Here is a 27,117-nt window from a genome sequence, read left to right as displayed (position 1 = left end):
TTTCAAAAGGTGAAAACTCCAGCCTGGTAAGGAGTGCCTCTTCTAAGAAGGGCTAAAGGAAGGAGTCTTACCTAATTTTCACCAGTTTCTAAGATCAATCTTGTAAGAGTACTTTTTAGGGTGCAGTTCATGCGTTTTACCTGCCCAGAGCTCTGGGGTCAATAGGCACAATGGAGTTTCCACTGAAGCTTTACTGACTGACCGAGCTATGGACGAGGTGAAGGCCGGTCCATTATCAGACCCTATGGCAGCTGGCAGCCTATGTTGAGGGATTATTTCATTGAGTAAAAACCTAACTACCGTGGTGGCAGTCTCATTTTTGGTGGTAAATGCCTCAGTCTATCCCGAAAAGGTGTCTACTAGTACCAGAAGGTACTTGTACCCAGCCTGGTGTGATTTTATTTCTGTAAAGTCAATTTCCTACCTTTCTCCTGGTGAGTCTCCCTGGAGGCGGTGTCCTGAGCTGGGTTTAGGACCTTGCTTGGCGTTTACCTGGGCATTAGCTGTACACCGGAGAACTGTTTCGTTAACTAAGTCCCGAAGGTGGGGGATCTCAAAACGGCTCCTTAGAAGGTGGGCCAGTTTTACTTCTCCTTCCTGATTTTTACTGGCCTGAAGATCCAAAGCCGGTTTTTCCTTTTTTGGAGAATATTTTGGGTGATCTGGCAAGTCAGGTTGCGTTAAGGACACTGCAGGCAGCAGGGTCAGAGGCACGACTGGGAGTCTAGCTGCCTGCTGGGCTGCAGAGTCTGCTCTTTGGTTACCACGGGCAATGGCTGTGTCTTCTTTTTGATGTCCTTTGTAGTGAATTACAGCCACCTGTTGGGGGAGCCAAACAGCTTTTCAAGCCGGGCAAAATTTCTTCTTTGGTTTTGATAGCCTTTCCTGCTGAGGTGAGTAGCCCACGCTCTTGGTACATGGCTCCGTGTACAGGCCCAATAGCAAAAGCATGCCTACTGTCAGTGTAAATGTTAGTACGTTTGTCCTCACCCTGTCGGAGGGACTGAGTGAGGGCCATCACCTCAGCCTTCTGTGTCGAGGTACTTGCTGGCAGTGCTTGGGTCCATAGTACATCCATCTCCGTAGTGACAGCAGCACCAGCCTTTCGAACTCCTTGTTCAAGGAAGCAGCTACCGTCTGTAAACACGGTGGCGTCTGCCTCCTTTAAAGGTACATCTTGGAGATCAGGTCGGCCAGTTTCCATAGTCTCTAACAGTTCCTGGCAGTCATGGACAGGTGTGGTAAGGTCTGCATCAGGGAGCAAGGCAGCTGGATTTAAACCTCTTGTGGGAGAGAGAGTTAAGCGAGGCTGATCTAACAGTAAACTCTGATACTGTAGGATGTATCAGGATTTGACATCCATTTGCCAGTATGTATCATACTGTAGGATGTACCAGGATTTGACATCCATTTGCCAGAGGCACTTTGTAGTCAAGTCTCTACAGCATGAGGAGCTGTAAGGGTTACATTTTGGCCCAGAGTCAGTTTATCGGCTTCCTGGACCAGGTTTGCTGTTGTTGCTATGGTTACCAGACAACTTGGCCACCTGGAGGCCACGGGGTCTAGTCTCTTAGACAAATAGGACACTGGACGTCGCCATGGCCTCAAGGTCTGAGTGAGTACCCCTTTAGCAACTCCTTGGCTTTCATGAAGAAAAAGGTAAAATGGTTTTGAGATATTTGGGAGAGCTAGAGCAGGGGCCTCAGTTAATGCCTTCTTTAGGTTTTGAAAAGTCTGTTCCTCTCTATCAGTCCAAACTAGCGAGCCATTCCCTCCTGTAGCAGCGTACAGGGGCTTGGCAATCTCCATGAACCCCAATATCCATAGGTGACAGTATCCCACAGCCCCCAGAAATTCACACACCTGTCTCTTGGTGATGGGAGTGGGGATTCGCAGGATGGCTTCCTTCCGGGCACTGGTGAGTGCCCTTTTTTATTTTGTATACCAGGTAGGACACTCTGGGAAGACAAAGCTGAGCCTTTTTGGCTGAGACCTGACACCTGAGCTCCTGAAGGAGGTAAAGTAGGTCCTTAGTATGTTGCAGGCAGCTGTCAGTAGTTTCAGTAGCGAATAACAGGTCGTCCACATACTGAAGAAGAGTACAATTGGGGTGACTGGCACGAATGGTATAAGATCCTGTTGGAGGGCTTCCCCAAAAAGGGTGGGGGGATTTTTAAGAGGTAACCGAGTCTATGTTAACTGGGTGGTGTCTCCTGAGCCAGGATCTCTCCATTCGAAAGCAAAGATAGGTTGGCTTTTGGGGGCCAGAGGAATAGCAAAGAAAGCATCCTTTAAGTCAAAGGCAGTGTATACTGTATGTCCTGGTGGGAGTAGGCTGAGTAAATTATAAGGGTTGGCGACAGTTGGATGGTAACTGTCCGCTTGTTAACCTCCCTCAAGTCCTGTACCGGCAGTAATCATTTGTTCCGGGTTTCTGGACTGACAACAATGGAGTATTCCAGGCGGACTGACATAGTGTGAGTACGCCAGCTTGTAACAGCTGCTGAGTGTGCGGATTGACCCTCTCTCTAGCCTGCTGACTCAGGATACGGTTTTACCTGGACTGTCAGGGCAGTGGCCAGAAGTTCTACAACTACCTGTGGATGATGCTTTGCTAGTCCTGGGGGGTTTGACTCGGCCCAGACTCGAAGAGAGTCTGTAAGTCTAATAGGAGAGGATTAGTTTTATTTTTTAGCAGTTGTGACGGTGAAAGTAAGAGAGATTCTTCTGACAAGAGGCGTGGCTAGCAGGAGGGGGTGTTGTGTCCCCTAACGTGAGGTGAGCTTGTTGGGCTGAGGAGACAGACACCTGCAGCTTGTGGAGCAGGTCTTGTCCAAGGAGGGGAAAAGGGCATTCTGGGACCACAAGAATTGAGTGAGTTACTCTTTTCTGTCCTAAACTCACTTCTCCTGAGTGTGTGACAGGATATTCCTGAATAGCTCCAGGAGTCCCTTGCACAGCCACTCTTTCATTAGAGACATTGCCTAAGGGTGTCTGCAGTACCGAGTGCTCTGCCCCAGGATCTATTAGGAAGTGTACAGGCTGGACTCCCACTGTAGCGGTCACCATGGGCTCCCGGGGGCTAAGAGGGAGGGAGCCCCGGTCCCATCAGTCATCAGACTCCTCCGCTGCAGGAAGGGTGAGGACTTCCTTCTCTTCTGGGTTTTCCTCTGGCTTTAATGCGCATTCCTTCTTCCAGTGCCCAGTCTGCTTGCAATTAGCACACTGGTTTTTCTCCGGGGGAGCCCGTTCACCGTTCCTTTCTGGCAGTGACCCGGGGTTCCCTGGCCATTCCTCTGTGGTGGGGGCCTTCCCTTCTTGGCTTCCTGGATGGCTGCCGCCAAGATTTTCGCTTGTCTTTTGGATGCTTTATCAGCGGCCTTTTCAGCTGCCTGAGCTGCCTGTTTTTGCTGTTTAAACTCTTGTCAAAAACTTTCTGGGCTATTTCTAAAAGCTGACTGATATTCATCCTAGCAAATCGCTCTAGCTTTTGCAATTTTCTTTTAATATTGGGGGCTGCCTGAGCCACAAATGCCAAATTAAGAGCACAGCTATTTTCGGGTGCCACTGGGTCAACAGGGGTGTAAGTCCAATAGGCCTCCTGGAGGCATTCTAAAAACGCTCCTGGTGACTCATCAGGCCCCTGGACAACTTCAGTCGTCTTAGACAAATTTATGGGTTTTTGAGCGGCTGCCTTGATACCCACAAGGAGATACCGGTGAAAATCATCTAAAGCTCTCTTCCCACCTGAAGAATCTGGGTCTTAATTAGGCCAGGTAGAGAGAAAAACCTCCTCAAGGAGGTCTCTGGCTTCCTCTTCTGGCCTATCAGCTGATGCGAGGGAATGCTTTCGAGCCTCTCTTCACAGGTGAAAAGGGTTAAAAGGAGCTGTTGACAATCATCCCAGGTGGGCTGATGGGTCCGGAGCATGGACTCCATCAGTGAGGTCAAGACCTGGGGCTTTTCAGAAAAGGGGGGATGATGAGCTTTCCAGTTGTACAGGTCAAAAGTAGAAAAGGGGACATAAACCAAGAATGGAGTTGAGCACTCACCTGGAGGGATTTGTACCTCTCTCAGGGAGAGGAGCGGGGCTACCTCCTCCTGCCATGGCCGCAATTGGGAGGCAATAAGCAGGGAGCCCACAGGGGACGTAGTTGAGGAGACAAGGGAAGATTCGAAGGGAGCAGGAGGGTTACGAGGTGGTGAAACTGGGTGATGGAGACGTTCCTCTTCTTCAGAAGGAGGCAATACAGGAAGAGCTGAGCTGGCTGAGGGTCGAAGAGAAAGTGGGGTCTGGCTCAAAAGGACCTTGGAGGTAGAATTATGAATGGCGCGTGAGCGGAGCCATGGAGGAAGGCTCCAGACCAAACTCAGCCATCAATCAACGTAGGGAAACTGATCGGGGTGACTGGGAGTTCCAGCAACAACCTGCCACACAGCCTGAACAACTGCGAGGTTCAGTGACCTTTCTGGGGGTCACCCGCTCCAAACTTTGGCCATTCTACTTCACAGTGTCCGGAGTTTGCCTTTTTTAAGGCAGACCCCATAATCCTCTGAGAAGCCCAGAGAGAAATTTGGTAACATATATTGGAGAGGGCTCCAATCTTTATCGGGCTGGGAAGAGGAGTTTCCCATTCTGGAGGCAAATTAACAAGGTTTAAGCAAAGATATTAAACCCAGCACGGACAGAGAAATTCACAAACTGGCGGGGCGGGGGGGCTGCAGTATCAGAAGAACAGAAACAACCAGGAGTAGGAGAACAACCATAGCTAACACTTCTTGCCACATAAGGTTCATCATCTTAAGCTCTGAGATTTAGGGAGAGGACAAGAGGCGCGTCCAAGGCCAGTGGAACCTATGTGACTTCCCTCTCCCCTTTGACTTATAGCCTAAATAACTTTGGTGTTTCCGCAACTTGAAGGCAAAAAGTTCAAACTTGGCCCTTTCTTTCAAGGGTTTAAGAAGGGAGAGTAGAGCCAAGTCGTGGGGGCGCTAGACTTGCTGTGACACAGGAAAACAAGATGCGTGGGGTAAGGGATGGGGATGAGGAGGAAAGGGGCCACTCAGATCTTTCCTAAGGTAGGAGAGTAGCCACAGAGGAACAGAGTAAGAGTCCAGGCAGAGTAAAGCAGTACGGGCGTAGGTTTCTCTGCACGGTTCCTTATCCAGGGGCACAGGAAAAGTTACCGGATGACACAAAAGATGAGCAAGGAAGTCTGCAGGGCGGCTCTTCTCAATTCACCGCTGGTCTAATGTGGAGGTGGCCCAGTCACTTGGGCGTGGAGTGTGGCAATCTAGACGCCACCAACCTTTATGGCGCTGGAAATCCTAAACACGCGAATGTTTCCCACACTGTTTCCCGTAACACCACCAGATTTGTTTCTCAGAAAACGCAGGACTGGGATGGCCAGCCCAAACCACTCATGAGAAATTGGACCTCCTGTGATAGAAAATCAGTACTGAGGACCTTGAAGTTCTTACCCAGTCGTCTAGGGCAGTATCGGTGAACTGACATACGGAATTTAGACAAACACCAAACAAGACAACAGACCTCAGGGCATATAAACAATTATGACAACTTTTTTTTTTTATAGACAAAGGGAGGGGGTCCTGTGATGGGAGCAGCAGCCTGCCTGGCCACTCCCCCTGAGGGGACTTAGGCTCCTCTTAGCATTGGCAGGCCGGTACAAACCCCCAGCTCGTCTGGAGCTATGCCCGATGCTGCCCTAAGCCTTATGAGGTCGCCACGGAATTGCAGGTGAGGGCCCATTCGACCTCCATAGCTGTAGCCGTGGAGCTACAAACTGGAAATTCAAGCGCAAGCCCTTGAACTCCCCAGTCACACACTCACTCACACACAGAGTCCTCAGTTTTATTTATTTATTCCCGTTCTAAAACAGAGATCTCCGGGAGGCCTGAATGAGAGAACACAGAACAGAGAGAGACAAACTAGTCTTAATGGAGAGGCCGGCCTGTCAGAAACCGGGACTCAGTCCTCCAGCATCCTGGAATATGGTCTGAGTCAAGGGAGGGCCCTCGCCAGGGCCGCTTCCCTCGCAGAGACACACAGAGGCGCCTAACAGAAAACCAGGACTCTGTCCTCCAGTGTCCTGGAATGCGGGCAGAGCTAAAAAGGGAGGGCCCTTTTCAGAGCCACTTCCCTCCCAGAGAAAGAGAGTCAGATCTGACTTACCTTTCCGGGACCAGAAACAGAGGACTCAGGAGTTGAATTTTTTGTGGGCACACACTGGTGGTCGATCCGTTCTCCTCCGGAAGACGGTCACCTGTGGGGCCCTGAAACTTCTTCAGGTGGCGCCTCCCCTGTAAGCCCGTCATCCGTCTGGGGGAGCCCAGAGTCAGCCCGGCCCTCACCCGGTGGTGAATATCTTGCTGGGGACTCCAAATGTAACCAAGCGAGTTACAGAGAAACGCCACACTTTGAGACGAAGTCAGGAGTCCTTTATTAGCCGGCGACTGAGAGACGGCTGGTGCTCAAAATTCTCTCGACCCCAAAGAAGGAGCTAGATTTTCTTTTATACTTTGGTTTAGAGAGGGGAGGGGGAGCCTATCTGCAGCAATCGTACAGAAGTAAAACAGGCAAAAAAAAAAAAAAAGTTAAAAAGACAAATGGTTACAGGAAAACAGTTCCAGGTGCAGGGGCTTTAAATTCATCACAAGGTGACAGGTGTGGGGGCTCTGGGTGTTTTCTGCTGGACACAAACGCCACGGGGGCTTTAGGGTACTATCACCTGGGCGAATTCCTGGGCACTGCGGACACAGCTTGCCACAGCACCTTATCAGTTAACTGCACTCTTTGATATGCTGAGAGTCAGCTTGCACAAGTTAAGTCCTTGAGGAAGCGCGTGGGTGAGGAGCCCTTGATGTCTTGTAAATGAAGGAGCCAATGGAGTCCGTCCAGCTTTCTCAGTTAAGGGAGAGTCTATTCATATTAAAACAAGGTTAGGTATCTAAGGGAGAGTCTATTCACATTAAAACAAGGCACAGTATCACGCCTGCTTTGGGGCAAGGCAGCGCTCAAAACACGACACTCAGGGGTGTCAGTCTATGTGAGAGTGACGTGTCGGGTTGTAAATCCTTCCACCGCAAAAGTGCTCTTCCTCTAGCATCTCCATGAGGACTGAATGATGGCGACACACAAAAGAAGAGACCGCAGCCAGACACCACTTCCACATGCCACTCCTCTTGAACAGGCAGGCATCTCCCTGTTTCAGCGAGTGGGCCCTGCACCCTCCACCCTGCCACATGCACACCAGAGGCTCATGCCAGCTACCAACAGCAGGGCCCGGGACCAAGAGGCTCTGGGCAGAGGTGGCTGAGATTCAACTAAACCCAGATTACAGTTACACATGATAGCTTCAAGCTGAAGACAACAAGATATCCATCAAAAATGCATTATTGCCCCACTGGCAGAATGAGCTATATGCAGCTTCTCCAAGCCCTGGTGGGGGAAGGAAGAGGGGAGGGGCAAGATGGGAAGGGAAGGATGAGGATACACAATGACACACAGAAGGCCCAGCCAAGGCAGAGGCTGGGCAGCTCTGTCTGCATCTCTCCAACCGACCTGGGAATTTGGAGAAATACACCTTCCTGTACTTGCTGCCGTTCTCATTGTTCCAGAAGTGTGTGAGTTAGCAAGGGATCGGCTTAGTACATAGCAGCTCGCTGCTGTCTCCCCAAACCCTTTCCTAGTATGGGAGAATTAAAAATAAGCCCAACACACACCACAGCCACACACCCTGGCTATCTCTCTTAAGCTATTACTTATTATGCAATATTCCAGACATATGCAAAGGTACAGAGATGGTCCACGCCCACACACCTGTCATGGCAGCCTGATAATGTGTTTCTCCCAGATGAAGTTGCCTCCCTGTATGTGCTCCCCAAAATTGCTGTCTTGAACATGGCGATTGGTTATTTCTCTGTGTGTTAACATTTTTGCTCTATCCACACGCATCCCTGAATAGCATGTGTCATCACTCTGCATGCTTCGGAACACACACACGCTGTCCTTCTACGTGTACCGCATCTTCCTGAGCTCACTCAGCATGACGTCTGGGTGGCTCATTTGGGCTACTACGTGTTGCTCTGGTTCATTCCTGTTTACTGCTTCGTCATTCGCCACGTGTGATCACAGAACTTCTGCCCAAAGATGGACATTTCTATTATTCCTAATTTTGTTTTCTGTTACAAATCATGGGGTTACAAACATTCTTGCACAGATCACAAGTCAGTCTTCCAGGAGTGGAATTCCTAGATCACAGGGCACGTATGCACCTTCAGCATCACTGACTACTCCTGCATTGCTCTGCAGAGCAGCTGCACTGAGCCCTGCTCACCCCTCCTAGCACAGCTGGATTTCTAGCTGCCAGGCCCAGCACAGCGGGAGACTATCCCTTTCATGACCAGGCTCTCGGATGCTCAGAGCTGACCACTGCCTGTGTATCCAGCACCGGTTCAGATTCGGGGCAACGACCACCCTTGCCTGCCATTCCTGAACACACAGCTCTCCGTCTGTCCTCCAGCTCGACCCTGACCTCTCAGGGGCTGGGGACCAGGAGCCCAGTGGGTGTTAAACCAAGCTACGGGGAAAGGACATCACGCTACAAGTGACAGGGGCCTCCCCTCCGAGGGCTGTTTTGGAGAACCATCACCAAGCAAAGTCACACATCTGAGTGCTCCCAAGCTCCCAACTCACACCTAATCACAGAAAGAAACAGTTGGCGGAGCCATCACCTTCCTCGTTCCACACTTCCATGGCCATGCCCAGGTTCTGGGCCTGAATCTCCCCTTTATACACAGGAAGAGAAAAATTCTGGCGCACGAAGCAGGAGATGTCGATGCCTCCTGCAAGCAATGGCAAAATGGGAGTCAAAATTCAGAAACCCAAGACAAACAGCTTTTAAATTAGTGAGCAACAAAGGAGAAAGTGCCAAGAGGACAAGTATCTCCCAGACAAACACTGCAACACCCAGACAGGTGGGGCTTCTTTTCACGGAGCAGCTGGAGAGGTGATATGGAAATTGGAATAAACCCCCTACATCTGGTGACAGATGTTCTGGCCGAGCCTTCCTGCGAGAGGATGCACTAAGAAAATGACCTTCTGTGGTCACACGGAAACTCAAGATTCAGGATCGCAGAAAATGGAAGCTTTGCCTGTGGTATCTACCCAGCAGATACCGCCTATGCGGACCCATCATGTGGGAAGGCTTGCGCGCCATGCTTTACATGGTTTACATGGAAAAACAGAAACGTGGCCAGGCACGGTGGCTCATGCCTATAATCCCAGCACTTTGGGAGGCCGAGGTGGGTGGATTGACTGAACTCAGGAGTTCGAGACCAGCCTGGGCAACATGGTGAAACCCCACCTCTACTAAAAATACAAAAATTACAGGCATGCACCACCACGCCTGGCTACCAACAGCAGGGGCCGGGGCCAAGAGGCTCTGGGCAGAGGTGGCTGAGATTCAACTAAACCCAGATTACAGTTACACATGATAGCTTCAAGCTGAAGACAACAAGATATCCATCAAAAATGCATTATTGCCCCACTGGCAGAATGACCTATGTATGTTATGCACGCCTGTAATCCCAGCTACTCAGGAGGCTGAGGCATGAGAATCGCTTGAACCCAGGAGGCGGAGGTTGCAGTGAGCCAAGATCGTGCCACTGCACTCCAGCCTGGGTGACAGAGATTCTGTCTCAAAAGAAAAAAAGAGAAATGTTCCCACTTGCAAGGACCGTCTCACACACAAGAGACTATGCTACATGGAAAACACTCCTGTTTCTGGAATGAGCTGGAAATGGGAGTCAGGCTCCATGGGCCACCACGCAGGGGAGCAGTGTGAACACCCCAACTTAGGCCCACTGCTGACAACAGCCAACAGCTATCCCCTAACCCCAAAGTCTGTGTGGGAAGGGCAAGAGCAGCAAGGTCAATCTGCAAGAGGACAAAGACCCTCACACTACACACACACATGCACACATACATGCATGCACACACCACACATACATCACACACACATGCACACACATGCACACACATCCACACGCATGCACACACCACACATACACCACACACATGCACCATACACATGCACACATAAACGTACATGCACACATAAACATGCATGCACACCCCACACACACACATGCGCACATACATGCACACACCACACGCGCGCACACACACGTGTATCCATGTGCACACACACACCATACATCCACACACAAGCATAGCAAGGGCAGGACACATTGAGGAACAACCACTTACATGTACACACCACACACATCACACACACATGCATGCACACACCACATACATGCATTCACACACAACACACAAGCAGAGCAAGGGCAGAACACGCTGAGGACAGGGTCACTCCGCTCCCACAGGGAAGAAAGCAAAAAGAGTGCGAGAGGCGGTGGCAAGGAGCACCCCTCCCTAACCCCTGTGCCTGGTGTCTGAACTCTTTTTATTTTTTGGAAACAGGGCCTCACTCTGTTGCTCAAACAGGAGTGTAGTGGTGTGATCTCAGCTCACTGCAGCTTTGACCTCCTGGCTGAACCGATCCTCCCACCTCAGCCTCCCAAGTGAGACTACAGGCACACACCATGCCCAGCTAATTTTTTTTTTTTTTTTTTTTTTTTTTGAGACAGAGTTTCACTCTGTTGCCCAGGCTGGAGTGCAGTAGCATAATCTCGGCTCACTGCAACCTCCACCTCCCCGGTTTAAGAGATTCCTCCCTCAGCCTCCCAAGTAGCTGGGACTACAGGCATATGCCACCATGCTCAGCTAATTTTTGGGTTTTTTTTGGTAGAAATGGGGTTTCACCATGTTGACCTGGCTGGTCTTGAACTCCTGACCTCAAGTGATCTGCCTGCGTCAGCCTCCCAAAGTGTTGGGATTACAGGCGTGAGCCACCGTGCCCAGCCACAGCTAATTTTAATAAAAATTAGCCACAGCTAACTTTTTTTTTTTTTTTGGGTGAAAACAGGGTTTCCTTGTGCTGCTCAGGCTAGTCTTGAACTCCTGGGCTCAAGCAAGTCTCCTGCCTCAGCATCCCAAAGTGCTGGGATGACAGTTGTGAGCCACCGTGCCCAGCACATGCTACTCATTAACTCATATACGTGTAAAAAGTATTTTCATAAAGCAAATGTTTTCCCTCATCAGGCTCTATGTGCCTGAATTGGGAGTGTGAGGATGTTCAGATCCACGTGAAATGACACGGCTCCAAAAACCAGAAGGGTTGATTTTGGCTTCAACTCTAAGAGATTTTATTTCTTCCTTCAGGCAAAGAATAAAATGTGATGTCTTCTCTGCCATTTCATGTCACTGACGGACGTGTCCCAAGAAAGTGAGTGAGTCACGTTCGTTTCTGCCACCATCAAGGTCTGGGCAGGGCTCCCGACCTCCCTCCTGCTGCTCACCCTGCTGGTAAGAAGAGCTCAGATCCTCCTCCTCAGGCTAAGGAACCAATGGTGGGGAGGAAGCCTGGGGGGTTGGCCTCGGGCTCTGGGCAAACAGCACCTCTTAAAGAGGCGCTCTGAGAGCATGTTTTTAAATCACAAGGAGAAAAATCACAACCACAAATGTGTAAAAATAAAATAAAAGTGACCTAGGCCAGGCACGGTGGCTCATGCCTGTAATCCCAGCACTCTGGGAGGCTGAGGTGGGAGAATCACTTGCGCTCAGGAGTTCAAGAACAGCCTGGGCAACATCTTGAAACCCCATTTTTACAAAAAATAAAAAAAAAACATAGCTGAGTGTGGTGGCGTGCACCTGTGGTCCTAGCTACTCAAGAGGCTGAGGCGGGTAGATCACTTGAGCCCAGGAGGTTGAAGCTGCAGTGAGCCATGATCGTGTCACTGTGCACTCCAGCCTGGGCAACAGAGCAAAACCCTGTCTAAAAAACAAACAGTGACCCAAAGATTTCTATGGGCAGCAATGGAATCAACTGTAAGTCACATTAAGGGGAAGTGAGGTATGTACCCTAAACTACAGAAAACGGGGGTGCTCTCGTCCCATTTACACACACTCACAAACACTCAAGCACACACACTCACCTATGCACAGAACATCTATGAAGGAAACAACATGGGCTTCCTCGGGGAAGGGGGACGGCAGCAATGAGGATACCTTTGTGGACTCCAAATTTTTTACCACATGCATGAACCATTTTCCAAAGCACAACTTTACATTAAGAAAAAAGTTGTGACCAAAAAATGCACTTGGGGGCCAGGCACAGTGGCTCATGCCTGTAATCCCAGGACTTTGGGAGGCCAAGGTGGGTGGATCACCTGAGGTCAGGAGTTTGAGACCAGTCTGGCCAATACATGAAACCCTGTCTCTACTAACAATACAGAAAAATGAGTTGGGCATGGTGGCACATGCCTGTAATCCCAGCTACTTGGGAGGCTGAGGCAAGAGAATTGCTTGAACCCATGAGGCAGAGGTTGCAGTGAGCTGAGATTGCACCCACTGTACTCCAGCCTAAGCTGGAGTGAGACTCTTTCTCAAAAATAAAAAATAAAAAAAAATAAAAAAATTCGGTTGGAATCCACATATAATACACCCATATATATACATATGTGAGTATGCATGTATACATCCATATATTCCTGTTTTCAACCTACAAAAATGACCGTGCCTTATAATTCTGCAATCTGATTTTTTCACTCATCATGACCATGTTTCAATGTCCATCAGTATATTTCTATCTGAACAAATACTTTCATAATTGCACTTCTAATGGCTACATAAATTAAGAATGTACCCTAAATTATTAAATGAATTTCCTTCTGCTGGGCATACCGATAATCTATTTTTCCTTATATAAACAATGTTGCAGTATTTGTCCTTCCATACAGTGGCTTCTATTTGCATATTCTATTTTTGCGAATTTGCCTGCTCACTAAAATGTATGTGTGACCTCCAGGCCTATACTCTGGAGCTTTTGCAGTCACTCTCAGACACTGCAGAGCCGTCAAACCCGAGCCACCCAGGCCGGTTCCCACCAGGGTCACACAAGGAGACATGGGCTCCCTGCCTCCCTCTCACACGCAGGAGACTGGGGCAGGGTGGGGCAGGGTGCTCTGTTCCCAGGCTTTGCATCCCAGCTCTGGCACCTGACAGTGGCCTTGGGCAAGTCACTGAACGCTTCTGAACTGCATTTTCTCTTTCACAAGATAAAAAAATAGAACCTACCAAGATGTGTTGTTTTGGATTTAAGACTATAATCGATGTGAGAGGTGTGTGTGTACCAACCTACTTCCCCCAGGAGCAAGGGTTCCATCCGTGCTGACTCGGTGTTCACAGTGACTTTGCAGAGCATCACTGCCTCAGATACTGAGAGGGGACTGTGCGTACTGGCCGCCCAGTAGACCGTGCCCTTGGGATGAATCCAAGCACTGGGCAGAGGGTGTGCATACTTACAGGGCCGGCCTGCCTTCCGGAGGCGGGGATGGCCGGGAGGTCTGTCCCCCGCAGAGCCATACCCGAGGTGGAGCCCAGGAGGACGCTGCTCTTGACGCACCTGTAGACACACTCATAGCTTTAGGCTTTCAGCAGGGAGCCGGTGGACAGGATCATGTCTGGAGCACGATCTTCTGCAATCTGATTATTTTACTCATCATCACCACGTTTCAGTGTCCATCACTATATTTCTATCTAAACAAGTACTTTCATCCTTGCACTTCTAATGGCTGGATGTGTCTGGGGCATCTGGAGACTGTGGATTTCCACTGGGGCAAAGAATCACCAAAAGATTAAAACTAAACCCAGCACCTGAAGCCTCACGCACAAGCAGGAAATAGGATGGATTTAATTTCCTTGATTGGCAGTACAGGGAATGAGATTAAAGAGGCACACTCACCGGCTTCATGGCCTTCTCTTCCAGCGCCGACAGCCACTTCACCCTGGTTACCAGGATGCTAGGGTGCAGGCGGGAAAGAAAACACCAGAAATTCTTCAAGACTCTTGCACTGAAGCTTTCTAAAGTTAGTGATTTATTTCTGACAAGTCTGCAAAACCCTAGAGCGCATTTTTCTGGATTGAACTCACACTTCGTGTTTACTCGAGTCTGAGTCACGGCACCTGACTTGCTCACAGGCACACCTGACTGTTCTGTACGCCGAGTCCAGTATGCACGGCCAGCTTCCTTGACCACGAGGCTTCACGTAAAACAGCTGTTCACACGAACCCATCATTTTCCCAGCTGCAGAGTGTATTTTATCTTGGGGGACCAAAGGAGGCCATAAAATCAAGACCCCTCAAATTCTATCCTCACATTCATTCACCAAAGAAGAGAGGGCTACAGAATTATTATTATTATTACTTTTTGAGACAGGGTCTCCCTGTGGCGCCCCAGGCTGGCGCGCCGTGCTGCAATGACAGCTCGCTGCCGTCTCTAACTCTTGGGCTCAAGTGATCCTCCTGCTCTGGCACCCAAAGTGCTGCGAGAATTCTTTGTTAAAACATGTGCCATCCCAGAAACTCTCTACCCATCCCTTTTTCTTAAACAAGTTCACATTTTTATGAAATGTAGAAAAGTGCAGCTCTTCTTAAACGTTTAGAATCCACAGTTCTATGAACATCTGTGCTCAGAGAATGACACACGCTGCTGAATATACATCACTGCATTTTCAAGGGCAGCCCTGTCTAATATGCTATTTCCTTCCTCAGCTTTTCTTCCAGCCAGGCAGCCCTTCACATGGAAACTTGATCTTCCCAACTAAAGCAGATTTTTCTCTTCAGGGCGCAGAGGAGGCTGGGAGATTAAGACTCTTCCGTGTCACTCTGGGCAGTAGAACCTCAGTCCCTGCACGTTCAGTGGAGACTCATCCCAAGGAGGGAAGACTGACTGCCATGGCACTTGCTGTCTGAAGCTGTGAGGCAATGTGGCACAGAATGTCCTGGAATTCAGAACTGGTTGGGCATGGCTAAGGCAATGGCAGGGTGGGTCTCCCTCCATGCAAGGAGGCAGATTACCTTGGTCCTTCCACCTCCCACACCTTCGTTCTTTTACTTCCCCAGACCCACCCTGCCACCCACAAAGCCACCACTGTATCCTAGAGATGGCTAGAGTTTCGGGGGAGGGAAACTTGCTCTTCTGACCATCCCTCATGCTTCTTTCACAAACCCAGAGTTCGATTAACTACTTCAACTTCATAGCCAAGGATTAAGGTGTCACTCCCTTTGCAAGTATCAATAACAGAGGATGGAGACCTCGTGACTCTGATGCCAATCACCCGACCCTGGACAGCAGTGACCGCCTCCAGCTACGGGTACAAAGCTCTCCAATCAACAGCCACGCCCAAACAACACATAGGTTTTATGTAGCTCATCCCCCCATTGCCCACACCCAGAAAACTCGAAGGCTCTCTGTGGTTCTAAAGCACGTCTAACTGCAGGCAAGACTCTGCAAACCCTGATCTTGGTGAGGCTCCGCCAGCACTCGGAGGTGGTGCTGTCCAGCCCATGAGTCACAGGCCTGCTTGTCTGCAAACAGCAACTTCCCCCATCTATCTCCAGGGTGCACCTAAGACAGTTAGGAAATGCAACACCATTCAGCTCATGGAAGCATGGGAGCCCACCTGTGGGCGCTCATGCCACGTCTTAGTTCTAGTGAGTACCGTAGGGGTCGCTACACCGAAGCATGAGACAGCGTCAAGGCCCTGAGCCATCGGGACCCGGTGCCTGTGACTGCCCGGAGCCCTAGACAGAGCCTGGTGTGGATCAGCCCAGAGGCAGCCCCTCCATGGTCGCCAGAGCACCTGTGGGCTCCACCAACCCGCGTCTCCCAGCTTCCACCCCTGCCCCTGCCATGCTCTCTCCACTCAGGCGCTACACCACACATTTTTTTTTAGACGGAGTCTCTCTGTGTCACTCAGGCTGGAGTGCAGTGGCGCGATCTCGGCTCACAGCAACCTCTGCCTCCAGGGTTCAAGTGATCCTCCTGCCTCAGCCTCTCAAGTAGCTGGGATTACAGGCACGTGCCACCACACCCAGCTAGCTTTTGTATTTTTAGTCAAGACGGGGTTTCACCATGCTGGCTGGGCTGGCCTTGAACTCCTGACCTCAGGTGATCCACCCACCTCAGCTTCCCAAAGTGCTGGGATTACAGGCATGAGCCACCACGCCTGGTCTACCCTGCCCTTTTAATAACACGCACCAGATCACAGTGCTCTCCTGATTCGAAGTGTCCACTGCTGTTCCATTCCACGAGGGGGAAAGACTTGCCCTCCAAGCAGTCCCAAGTGTCCCTGCCCCTCCCACCCCTCTTCCTGCCCCTCCCACCCCTCTTCCTGCCCCTCCCACCCCTCTTCCTGCCCCCAGTCCCACATCAGCCCTTTGCACTCAGGCCACAGGAGGCCCCTCCAGCTTCCACAACACATGGATCTCAGGCCCACCTCCGGGCCTTGCTCCTGGTGGTTCCCTCTGCCTGAAGCACATGTCCCCAGTCCTGCAAAAGTAGTTCCTGAACCTTCCGGCCTCAGCCCAAATGCCAAGACCTCTCGAGCAGTCCCTGACCCCAGGTCCCTGACAGCACTCCTCAGAAGCCAAGGTCAGCCTCTCCCTTTTCCTTACCTTCCCCCTCCCACTACCAGCCCCATGAGGACAGACAGTGCTGGCCCCAGGTTGCTGCTGTGTGGCCCCCAGGACCCGGCAGGGAGCTTGGCGCAGAGCACATAGTCCAGCACACACGGGGTGCAGATCCCGGCAGAGTGCTCTCCAACCCACACACTTCCTTAGAAGGACAAGCCCGTTCGCCCGTGAGGCCCCTGACCTCTAGGACCATCTCAGACAACGGCCCCATTCAGAGACGACAACACCGGGCCATCCAGACAACGTCCACGCCTGTCCCGCTACTAGCAAATCTGGGCAAAGTCCCCAGGGTCCTGGCCCTAATTCTATCCAGAATATTCCCCTCTCTAGAGCCTAGAAACACACCCCTATGAAGAAGAAAATTCGTCTTTTAAAATTATCTTGTCTGTGCCTACAAAATAAATGCTCTTTTATCCAATGTGTCAGTAAGGCTGGGAGCTGACATGCCGGTAATCAATAGACATCTCACCCCACATTTACTAACAGACATTGGATTTAATCAAAGGCACTGAGACAGCTTCATGAGGACTGTGCCCACCCTGTGCTCCTCTTGTCACAAAACAGGATTTGCCATGACTGCTTTCAACTGTTTCACAGCATTCAGTTTCCAGGAGGTGAACAGAACTGAGCTGAAACGTCCTGCCACGCCCAGCACCCACTCCCTCTCACTGCCCGTGGCGCCCAGGGCAGTGGCTTGAAGCCTGCATCCTTCTGACAGCCCCTCGCCTGCAACCCCTGCCTGGGTGCCGAGTCACACCTGCCTCGCCAAACTACACAGGAGGCTCTCCCAGGCAGGGCAAAGGCCACATGCAGAGGGAGCCCTGTGACAGCATGACCACACCTCAGCCAGCCTCGGTGCTCTGGCCAACCCAGGGCCCCTGATGATGGCATGGAACCAGCCACTGTGCTGTGAACACTCACACATGTATGCGTGCATACAGGCACACGCACACATATGCAAGGCACACATGCATCCACATGCACAGCAAACATTCACAGCTGCATGCACACACACACACCTGACACCTATACACACACAGACACCATGCACACATTCATGCACTCACCTGCACTCACACAAATGTGCACATACACATATGCACTCACTGTTTCGCATTATCACACTCCATGCACACACATACACTTTCACATACACTTGTGCATACACGCAGGCTCACACCCATGCACACACACAGCAGGGTCTCCCTGGGACTCTTCATCCTTGGATCTCATTAGCACCAGGCCCCACTGATGTACACTTCCCTCTCCATCCCTCCTCAAGTAACCCCCGATCCAGTGCATGCCTTCCACACACACCAAAAAAAGTTCCTCCCCTGCAGCCTGGCTTAAGGGTAAAAGGGTAAAGATTCTAAAGCAATTTCAAGTTTCCAGGGATTTGATTAACCTTTTGCTGGAAACAATCTCATTAGGAAATAGCCTTCCTCACTAAGATTGTGAGCCAAATGTCAGGATTTCAATTTTACCCAGGCCAGGCCAAGTTATATTTAAAATGTTAATGGCCAAGGATTTAAAAACATGAGTGGCTCCTGTTCGCCCCATGAACAGAGTCAGATGTAGAGTAATGAGGACGTTTCAGAGCACAGTTATTTCTGGGCCCCTGGAGCTCTGGCGACTTCTGCATTTTCTTTTTTTTTTGAGACAGAGTCTTGCTCTGTCACCCAGGCTGGAGTGCAGTGGCGCAATCTCGGCTCACTGCAAGCTCCGCTTCCCAGGTTCACGCCATTCTCCTGCCTCACCCTCCCAAGTAGCTGGGACTACAGGCACGCGCCACCACATCTGGCCTTTTTTTTTTTTTTTTGTATTTTTAGTAGAGACGGGGTTTCACTGTGTTAGCCAGGATGGTCTCGATCTCCTGACCTCGTGATCCGCCCAGCTCAGCCTCCCAAAGTGCTGGGATTACAGGCATAAGCCATCACGCCCAGCTGACTTCTGATTCTTATCTCTGGAAACACTGTCATTAGGCCAAGGGTGACCAAGACCATAGTGGCCAGAACATGCCAGCCGGTTGTGATTAATTCATCAGCAAAGTGCTGACGAGACCGGGTCTGCTGATGCCTTCTAACAATGATGATGATAAGGGATGGGGGCAGGGACCACCGTACCCATCCCCATTTGGATATTTCTCAGACACTGGGAGGGCACCTGACGTGTCTCTCCTAACTGGCTCCCGCCTCTGCTTATGGGATTCCCATCTACCATCCAGCCAGGGCCACAGGAAAGAAGTGACCACCTCCAGGGGCCCCAGGAAGCACTCAGTGTAGTTATGATGAGGTGAGGAGAACCCTAGAAGACAGGTGGCTGCCAGCCCCAAGGGACAGCTAGGGACAAGCAGAGCTCTCCTCCTGCCAATGGGCTCAGGAGAAAGGTGGCAGGAAATCCAAATGCCACAGTCCCCCAGTCACAGGTTCTGCATCCACCCCTCATGAACTTATCCACACATCTCCCCTGTGCGTTCAGCCTTCACCTCACTTCATCTCTGATATGGTTTGGCTGTCCCCACCCAAATCTCATCTGGAACTGCAGCTCCCACAATCCTGTGTGTCGTAGGAGGTCACTGAATCCTGGGAGCAGGTTTTTCCCATGCTGTTCTCTCAATAGTGAATAAGTCTCACGAGACCTGATGGTTTTATAAAGGACAGTTCTCCTGCACACGCTCTCATCCCTTTGCCCCTCCTTCACCTTCTTCCATGATTGTGAGGTCTCCCCAGACATGTGAAACTGAGTCCATTCAACCTTTTTCTTTATAAATTACCCAGTGTCGGGCATTTCTTCATAGCAGTATAAAAATGGACAAACACAATTTCACTCCTGAGTCCGAAGAACGTGTGCTAGACTCTATGTGACCCTCAGTTTCCCTCCTTTTGCCGGGAAATGCCACAACTACAGAAATAAGATTAAAGTGCAGCACGATGGCTGCACGATGCCATACTGTGTAAGTGCTGAAACTTTGCTGAGAGTTGATTTCAGGCACTCTCATTGCTAAAAACAAAAAGGTAACTCTGTGAGGAGATGCAAATACGAGTTTGCCTGACTGCAGTACTCATTTCATTCACTATGTGCATACACAGCAAAATACCATGTTGTGCACCTTACAATACATACAATTGTTACTAAAAAATAATCTAAAAAATAGAAACAGATTTTTGAAAGAAATGAGATCACACGCTGCCCGTAGGATTTTTCTCAGCCCTCACTCTAGAAGGAAAAGCCCTGGCCCTTGGTGTCCCTCCCTCCTTAACAGCTTCACCTTCCGCTTCTGGCACCTTCCACATCCTCCTCTTAGAGAGGGGACATCAACAAAAGCAGAGCATTCCGGAGATGTCCTGACCACGGCAGAAGGCAGCCATGGCTCTGCATCTGATCCCAAGGAGCCTTCCTGGTGCTGCCTGTCCCCTGTTCTGGGCACTGCATCTTGGTACCTACCCTATCCTGTCAACCAGGTCCCAGAGCATGTTGGGCATGGGCACCATGGGGGAGCCATCGTACAAGCCCATGGCCGCTCCTGTGGCCAGAATGGACACCATCCAGTTCCACATCATCCAGCCAACCTGCAAAGACAGGAGGGGTGTGGCTTCAGCAGGCGCCAGGCAGCTCTCCCCACAGCTGCCCCTCAGTTTCCTGCGTCCCTACAAAACCACCTAAGATGGAGCCACATGTTGGTGCTAACTGCCCATTTCAAACTCATGATACTTTGGCCCAGCAACTCCACGTCTAAGAATGGATCGCACAGACATACTCATACATGCACAGCAAGACATGTCACAGAACATTTGTTGCACACTTGCTGGTGACAGAGACAAAGCAATGTAGATGTTATTGACACAGGAAAGGCCACATGAGGTGCACACATTCTACTCACACCATGACACAGTTAGTGAACCCACATGAGGCATTCAGAACAGCGCCTGGCCCCAGCAGGATGAGGGAAGCCATTAAGCAGCCGTGAAACAGAATGAGGTCTGGGCTGACACGGAATTGCCTCCAAAGAATGAGGTCTGGGCTGACATGGACCGTCTCCAAGACAGTGTTCATACAAAGCAAACATGCAGCATAACCCTGTCAGTCCAGAGGAAAGAACAGATATGTAAACACGCACACACATGCCCAGATACATGCACACACACACACGCGTGCACACATGCACTCACTCACACGCACACATGCACTCACACACACGCACTCACACACACATGCGTGCACACACATGCACACACACACTCGCACTCACACATATGCGTGCGCACACACACACGCCTACAGGGGCAACGATCCGCACTGAGGCAATGAAAATGACTGGCATGGCTGCCTCTGGCCCTGGGAGACACGCCGCCTTTCCTCCCATATCCTGTTGAGGCTGCTTGACATTTTTACCATATCCAAGTAGATTTAAGTTTTTTTATTTTAATTGAAAACTTACTAATTTTAAAAACGTTAAGGCAAGAAGGTGCAGGTACACTCACAGTACCTTCATCTATGCAGGGAGACTCTCTGGGTGGCCCTGGAGTAAAACAAATCCCACGACAGAGTGAGGGGCAAGTTCCAGCAGGAATCTCGGCCCTGGAGGGCAACAGGGAGCACCCCAACCCCACCATGGAGGCAAGGAGGTCACGGGGGATGCGCCCAGCCTGGGAGGACTGGAGCGGACGTGGCTGGGTGTCCTGGGCCTTGCCGCACATCCCCGAGGTCAGAATCTCAGAGTGGGGGATGCGGTGACCATGTGACAACCCCAAGTGGTTCTCATTCAGCCCTGGGTCAGAACCCCGGGACAAGAGCTCGCAGAGCTCAGGATGAAACAGAGCACCATGCCAGCAGGCCGGCACCGATGGCATGAACCACGTGGTTTAGTCTATGTCAGGAACCTGCCTCCTGCCAGCCGCAGCCTAGGGCTGTCCCCAGTACACGTGGGCTACAGTGACCCAAAACCAACATCTCCTGGAAGACCCACCCACACCTACTTCCCACTCACACAGGCAGAGGGCACTGGGACACAGGCCAAGGTCTCTAGTCAAACTGCTTTCTTCTTTTCTTCCCCCTGAGACAGGGTCTCACTCTCACCCAGGCTCGAGTGCAGTGGTACAATCACAGTTCACTGCAGGCTCGACCTTCTAAACTCAAGTGATCCTTCTGCCTCAGACTCCCATGTACCTGGGATGGGACCACAGGTGTGAGCCACCACACCCAGCTAATTTTTTTTATTTTTTGTAGGTGAGGTCTCACTTTGAAGTCCAGGCTAGTCTTGAACTCCCAGCCTCAAGGGATCCTCCTGCCTCAGCCTCACGAAGTGCTGGTATTACAGGCATGAGCCACCACACCTGGTCATTGAGCTGCTTTCTGAACAGGTCTCAATGTACTCATTCAATTTCCTTTATTAAGGAACTATTCACCAAAGAGAAAACCAGTGCCTGGAAGCCCCAAGCAGCATAGCATTCCTGGCCACCTCATTGTCCAACAAAGCTGCTAAAAGTTGAGTCAAGGCCTGATGGCTCACACCTGTAATCTCACCATTTTGGGAGGCCAAGGTGGGAAGATCACTTGAGCTCAGAAAGTTGAGACCAGCCTGGGTAACACAGTGAGACCTTGTGTCTACAGAAAAGCATTTTTTTTTTTTCTTAGATGGAGTCTCATTCTGTCACCCAGGCTGGAGTGCAGTGGCACAATCTCGGCTCACTGCAAGCTCCACCTCCTGGGTTCAAGCGATCCTCCCACCCCAGCATCCCAAGTAGCTGGGATTACAGGTGCCCACCACCATGCCCAGCTTTTTTGTATTTTTAGTAGAGAAAGGGTTTCACCATGTTGGCCAGGCTGGTCTCAAACTCCTAAGCTCAAGTGATCCACCTGCCTTGTCCTCCCAAAGTGTTGGGATTACAGGCATGAGCCACCATGCCTAGCCTCTAGAAAAAAATTTTTTTTTAATTAGCAAGGTGTGGTGGAGTGCACCTGTGATTTCAGCTACTTGGAGGCTGAGGCGGAGGATTACTTGAGCCCAGGAGGTAGAGGCTGCAGTGGGCCATGATCACCACTGCACTCCAGCCTGAGCAACAGAGTGAGATTCTATCAAAAGAAAAGATAAAAGGCAAAGGTAAAAATGGAAAAAAAAGACAAAGGGAAAACAGGAAAGGAAGGAAGAGGAAAGGAGGGAGGGAGGGAAGGGGAAGGGAGGAAAGGTGGGTCACAGTACAGGCTGGGCCCAGGGCTGCAGGACATGTAACAACTGCCAGCGAGGCTGCTGTTAGAAGCCAGGTGGTGTCAAGTTGCTCCAGGGAAAAATCTAACTGCCTGATTGTTAGGGAGGGGGCAGGATCCTTCCAGTAAAAATGAAATGCCTCTGAGAAAATTGCCCCAAATTTTTGAGTTCTTCCCATTGTATCTTTCCTCTCAAAACAAGACCCTGACATTTTAAATTGCCATGTCCTAGGGAGGCAGGCAAATCCTGCATCATAGTAGCTGCTGGGAGCTTTCTGCAACTCCACAAGGACACTGCACTGATGCTGCTGCCCGGCTTCCTGCTCTGAAATGTTTGAGAAGGGCCGGGCACACAAGGGCTCATTGGTGGGGGTGGGGCTGGCCCTGGTATTCTATGTTAGGGACTGGGGACAGGGGTGAGTTGTAGAGAAAATCCCTGCAGCTGAAAGAAACCTGAATCATCTGTCCCAAACCCCACAGTAATTCGCAGCTGGTCAGAGAGCCGGGAGTGGTCTCTTCACAGTCACACATCAGAAACACACCCAAGGTCCCCTTCCTGAGTCTGCGATCCCAGGGGTCTGTCCCCGTCCTGCATCTGTGTGAGATCCCAGGGGTCTGTCCCCGTCCTGCATCTGTGTGAGATCCCAGGGGTCTGTCCCCATCCTGAATCTGTGTGAGATCCCAGGGGTCTGTCCCTCTCCTGCATCTGTGTGAGATCCCAGGGGTCTGTCCCCGTCCTGCATCTGTGTGAGATCCCAGGGGTCTGTCCCCCTCCTGCATCTGTGTGAGATCCCAGGGGTCTGTCCCTCTCCTGCATCTGTGTGAGATCCCAGGGGTCTGTCCCCGTCCTGCATCTGTGTGAGATCCCAGGGGTCTGTCCCCCTCCTGCATCTGTGTGAGATCCCAGGGGTCTGTCCCCCTCCTGCATCTATGTGAGGTCCCAGGGGTCTGTCCCCGTCCTGAATCTGTGTGAGGTCCCAGGGGTCTGTCCCCCTCCGGCATCTGTGTGAGGTCCCAGGGGTCTGTCCCCGTCCTGCATCTGTGTGAGATCCCAGGGGTCTGTCCCCGTCCTGAATCTGTGTGCAGTCCTGGGGAGTCTCTCGCAAGGGGCACAGAAGGGCCCTGGGCATTGCCCTCACAGGTCAGGCACGTGCCTGTGGCATTCCACTCGTCATAAAAACTCAGCACAAAAGCACCGCCCAGGACCTGTAGCTAGATCATTCTGGAAGCTCTTGATGTTTTGAGTTCTTCTCCTCTGGGGTAGAACACACTTCTTTCAACTTGTCCTAACCTTCTGTCTTTCAGTGCTCAACAAGGACAGGGAGCCCTCCAACACCTGAAGTTGGAGTTCGGGTTTAACGGTGTGGACTCCATGCTGCTGAGGCAGGGTGGGTGGAGGAGCGAGGCCATCTTGACACCGTGCCCTGGGGAAGCCCTCACCGAGGTGCAGCACGGGCACCTAGGGAACGCCTTACCATGGTGTAGCGCGGGCCGGCGCCCGGGGAAGTCCTCACCGTGTGTAACACAGGCCATCGCCCTGGGAAAGCCCTTACCATGTGTAGCCCACCAGGCACCCCAGGGAAGCCCTTACCGGGTGTCATGGGCTGATGTACCGGGGAAACCCTTACTGTTTATATAGCACAGGGCAGCAACCCAGGGCAGCCTTCACTGGGTGTAGCACAGGCCGGCAACTGGGGAAGCCCTTACCATGTGTAGCACAGGAGGATGTTACTGCTGGTCACAGGAGGATGTCACTGCTGGTCACAGGAGGATGTCACTGCTGGTCATGTTGCTGTGCAGCAGGTGCTCCGTCAGGTGCAGGATGAGGGCGCCCTGTGGGGAGACGGGGGACAGCAGGTGCTCTCTGTTAGGCGTACAGTACCAGGGTACCTGGTGCTTGGCCCACGTGCCACTCAGACGCTGCCAGGAAGAAGCCTCAGCAGATCCCCAGTTTCTTTCCTGGTAGAAAAGGACTTTGGAGGCTCCCCCTTCTCCCCTGTGATGAGCCACGCCCCCACGTCCCTCTGCCACCTAAGCGTTGAGCGTGGCTTGTAGCCTGGAGAGTAAAACCCTGACACTGCTGCCTGCCCTTGAGTTCTCAGTGCCTGGGCCATCAAGGGCACCACGGAGGCCCACCAGTTTCAGGCAGAAGAGAAGTGACCCTTATTGTGAAGAGAGTCAAAGAACAAAAGACCAGGGCCTGACTGTTCCAGCACAGGTGCTAGCCCAGTCTCACAGGGGGCAGGGATCGGGGTTGAGGGGAGTGTGGGGGGGCCCTGCTGAAAAGAGAGCAAGACTATCGCTGGGACTCACGTTCAGGATCGGAGCTCAGGAATGCCTCAGCCGAGGGGGCAGCACAAGACCCTGCTTCTGGCTAAAACACCCAAGCAGACCCACTCCCTCCCACCCACTATGCACTATTACTGCTTAATGTTGGTGCTTAGTAGGCAATATATTTGCACGATCCACAACTCTGAAGCAGATGCTATGAAAAGCTTCCTCTCTCCCTGTCCTGTACCCGGTTCTCTCCAGAGGCAGCCAGTCCTAGCAGCTTCCCGTGAATATCTTTCTTGCTGACACCAGCACATATTAATGCCATTTTGTTCATTTTGACACAGTGTCCTGCACTTTGCCTTTTCCACCTAACAGCACACCTGGGAGATCTTCCCTGGCATCCCAAACAGGCGACTGCCACCCGGCCTACAAATGGCAGCAACTGAAGCCTCCAGAGACTGCCAGGGAGATGGGCAGGTGCTGCCTGATACGGTTTGGCTCCATGTCCCCATCCACATCTCATCTTGAATTGTATTCCCGTAATTCCCATGTGTTGTGGGAGGGACCTGGTGGGAGGTAACTGAATCATGGGGGCAGCTTCTCCCATACTGTTCTCATGGTACTAAATCAGTCTCATGAGATCTGATGGTTTGATAAGGGGAAACCCATTTTGCTCGGCTCTCATCCTCTCCCTTGGCCTGCTGCCATCCATGTTAAGATGTGACTTGCTCCTCCTTGCCTTCTGCCTTGTGAGGCCCCCCCCAGCCATGTGGAACTGTTAAGTCCATTAAATCTTTCTTTTGTAAATTGCCCAGTCTCAGTATGTCTTTATCACTAGCTGAGGGACAGCCCTTTTCTGCAGTCCCCCGAGGCTGCCTCCAGGCTCTGGAAGCTGAGATGCAGGGTGGGGTTTAACAAGAAGCCCCAGTGAGGGTCAAGGGACAGCCTCCCCGCTTCCCTTCCCCAGACACTAAAAAGCTTCTTAGAAAGTTCCATGACACTCTGTTCTCTGTATCAGGTAGGCAATAATTTGGGGGTGACAAACTTTTCAGAAACTGTCTCCATGAACTACATCTTTCCATGAATCCATTTCAAGGACAGGGAACTCTGATTCTAGGAACCTGTGGCAAATCTCCCTCCCATTTTTTTTTCACTTAAAATCAGCACTGAACTCTGCAGCTTCACCCACGTGGTCTGCTGTGAGCACAGCGGAGCTCTAAGCCCCACATTCAATGGTTCATTAGCCTCATTGTCTCAGATGGCATAAAACAAACGATGGGCCCCCTCCTCTCAAGAATTTCTCTGTGTGAATCTTAACAATTCACATCCATCATTTTCCCCTTAATTCTTAAATATTTATGGTCAAACCTGAATGCTTTCCCTGAGGGTAAGGCAGCGTAAACAGCACGGTTTCCTGGGTCTCAGTGTAGGAGAGTAATTTCATGTAAGGAAGAGAAAGGGGAGCTGCTTTCTGACACCTTTCATGGAAAGAAAACACGTGAACACATAGAAACACACAGAAAACACAACCAACAAACCAGTAACACAACCCCACCCCATTAAATTAGCAGGATTAGGAGCAGCCCAAGGGCTCTGGCCTATGTTGCCTTGCTGTTTTCAAGTTTGTGGTCAAGATGATTCTAGAAAACCAGCAAGATGTTTAGTCACTTCTCCAGAGAGGCAAGGGCCCAGTGAAAATAAGAGTACATATAATTTTTCCTGATTTTTCTGCACTCTAAATACACCAGGCACGATCATTTTATCTATAAGCTATGTTACATCTAATACATTTTTATGTTTTTAAAAAATGACATGCACTATGCAAAGAGCACTAAAAATAAAAGTACAGCTATGCATTTCCATATTTCCTAAAATGTCTTGTTTGGCCACATTCACCCATCCCTGCCCTCACCCTTGTCTCCAAGATTTCTAAAAATGCTCATCTCGGTGGCTCATTAACAGACCCGCGCCCAGGCACACCAGGGCTGCCCTTTCACAGGGAAAATGCGATTCTA

At 50.9% G+C, this 27,117-nt stretch overlaps 1 protein-coding gene across 2 annotated transcripts in view; it reads right to left on the bottom strand.

Annotated features, from left to right (window-relative positions):
- LOC105484020 (acetoacetyl-CoA synthetase-like) overlaps positions 1–27,117 on the bottom strand; it is a 94,091-nt gene that overhangs the window by 28,339 nt on the left and 38,635 nt on the right. Inside the window, exons 4-7 of one of the 2 annotated variants that reach the window (XM_071098039.1) lie at positions 24,536–24,661; positions 20,069–20,193; positions 13,893–13,950; positions 13,454–13,553 (exon numbers count right to left, since the gene is read on the bottom strand). In XM_071098039.1, coding sequence (XP_070954140.1) covers positions 13,454–13,553; positions 13,893–13,950; positions 20,069–20,193; positions 24,536–24,538 — 286 coding nt within the window. In that variant the 5' untranslated portion in view covers positions 24,539–24,661. Of the gene's footprint in view, positions 1–10,796; positions 13,554–13,892; positions 13,951–20,068; positions 20,194–24,535; positions 24,662–27,117 lie in introns of those variants that run through there. The other variant, XM_071098038.1, reaches the window with a different exon arrangement.

Source organism: Macaca nemestrina, chromosome 6 (genome assembly GCF_043159975.1).
Source record: "Macaca nemestrina isolate mMacNem1 chromosome 6, mMacNem.hap1, whole genome shotgun sequence".
Lineage (NCBI taxonomy): Eukaryota > Metazoa > Chordata > Mammalia > Primates > Cercopithecidae > Macaca > Macaca nemestrina.
The sequence above is the reverse complement of the archived record's forward strand: the minus strand, read 5'-3'. Positions and strand labels throughout refer to the sequence as shown.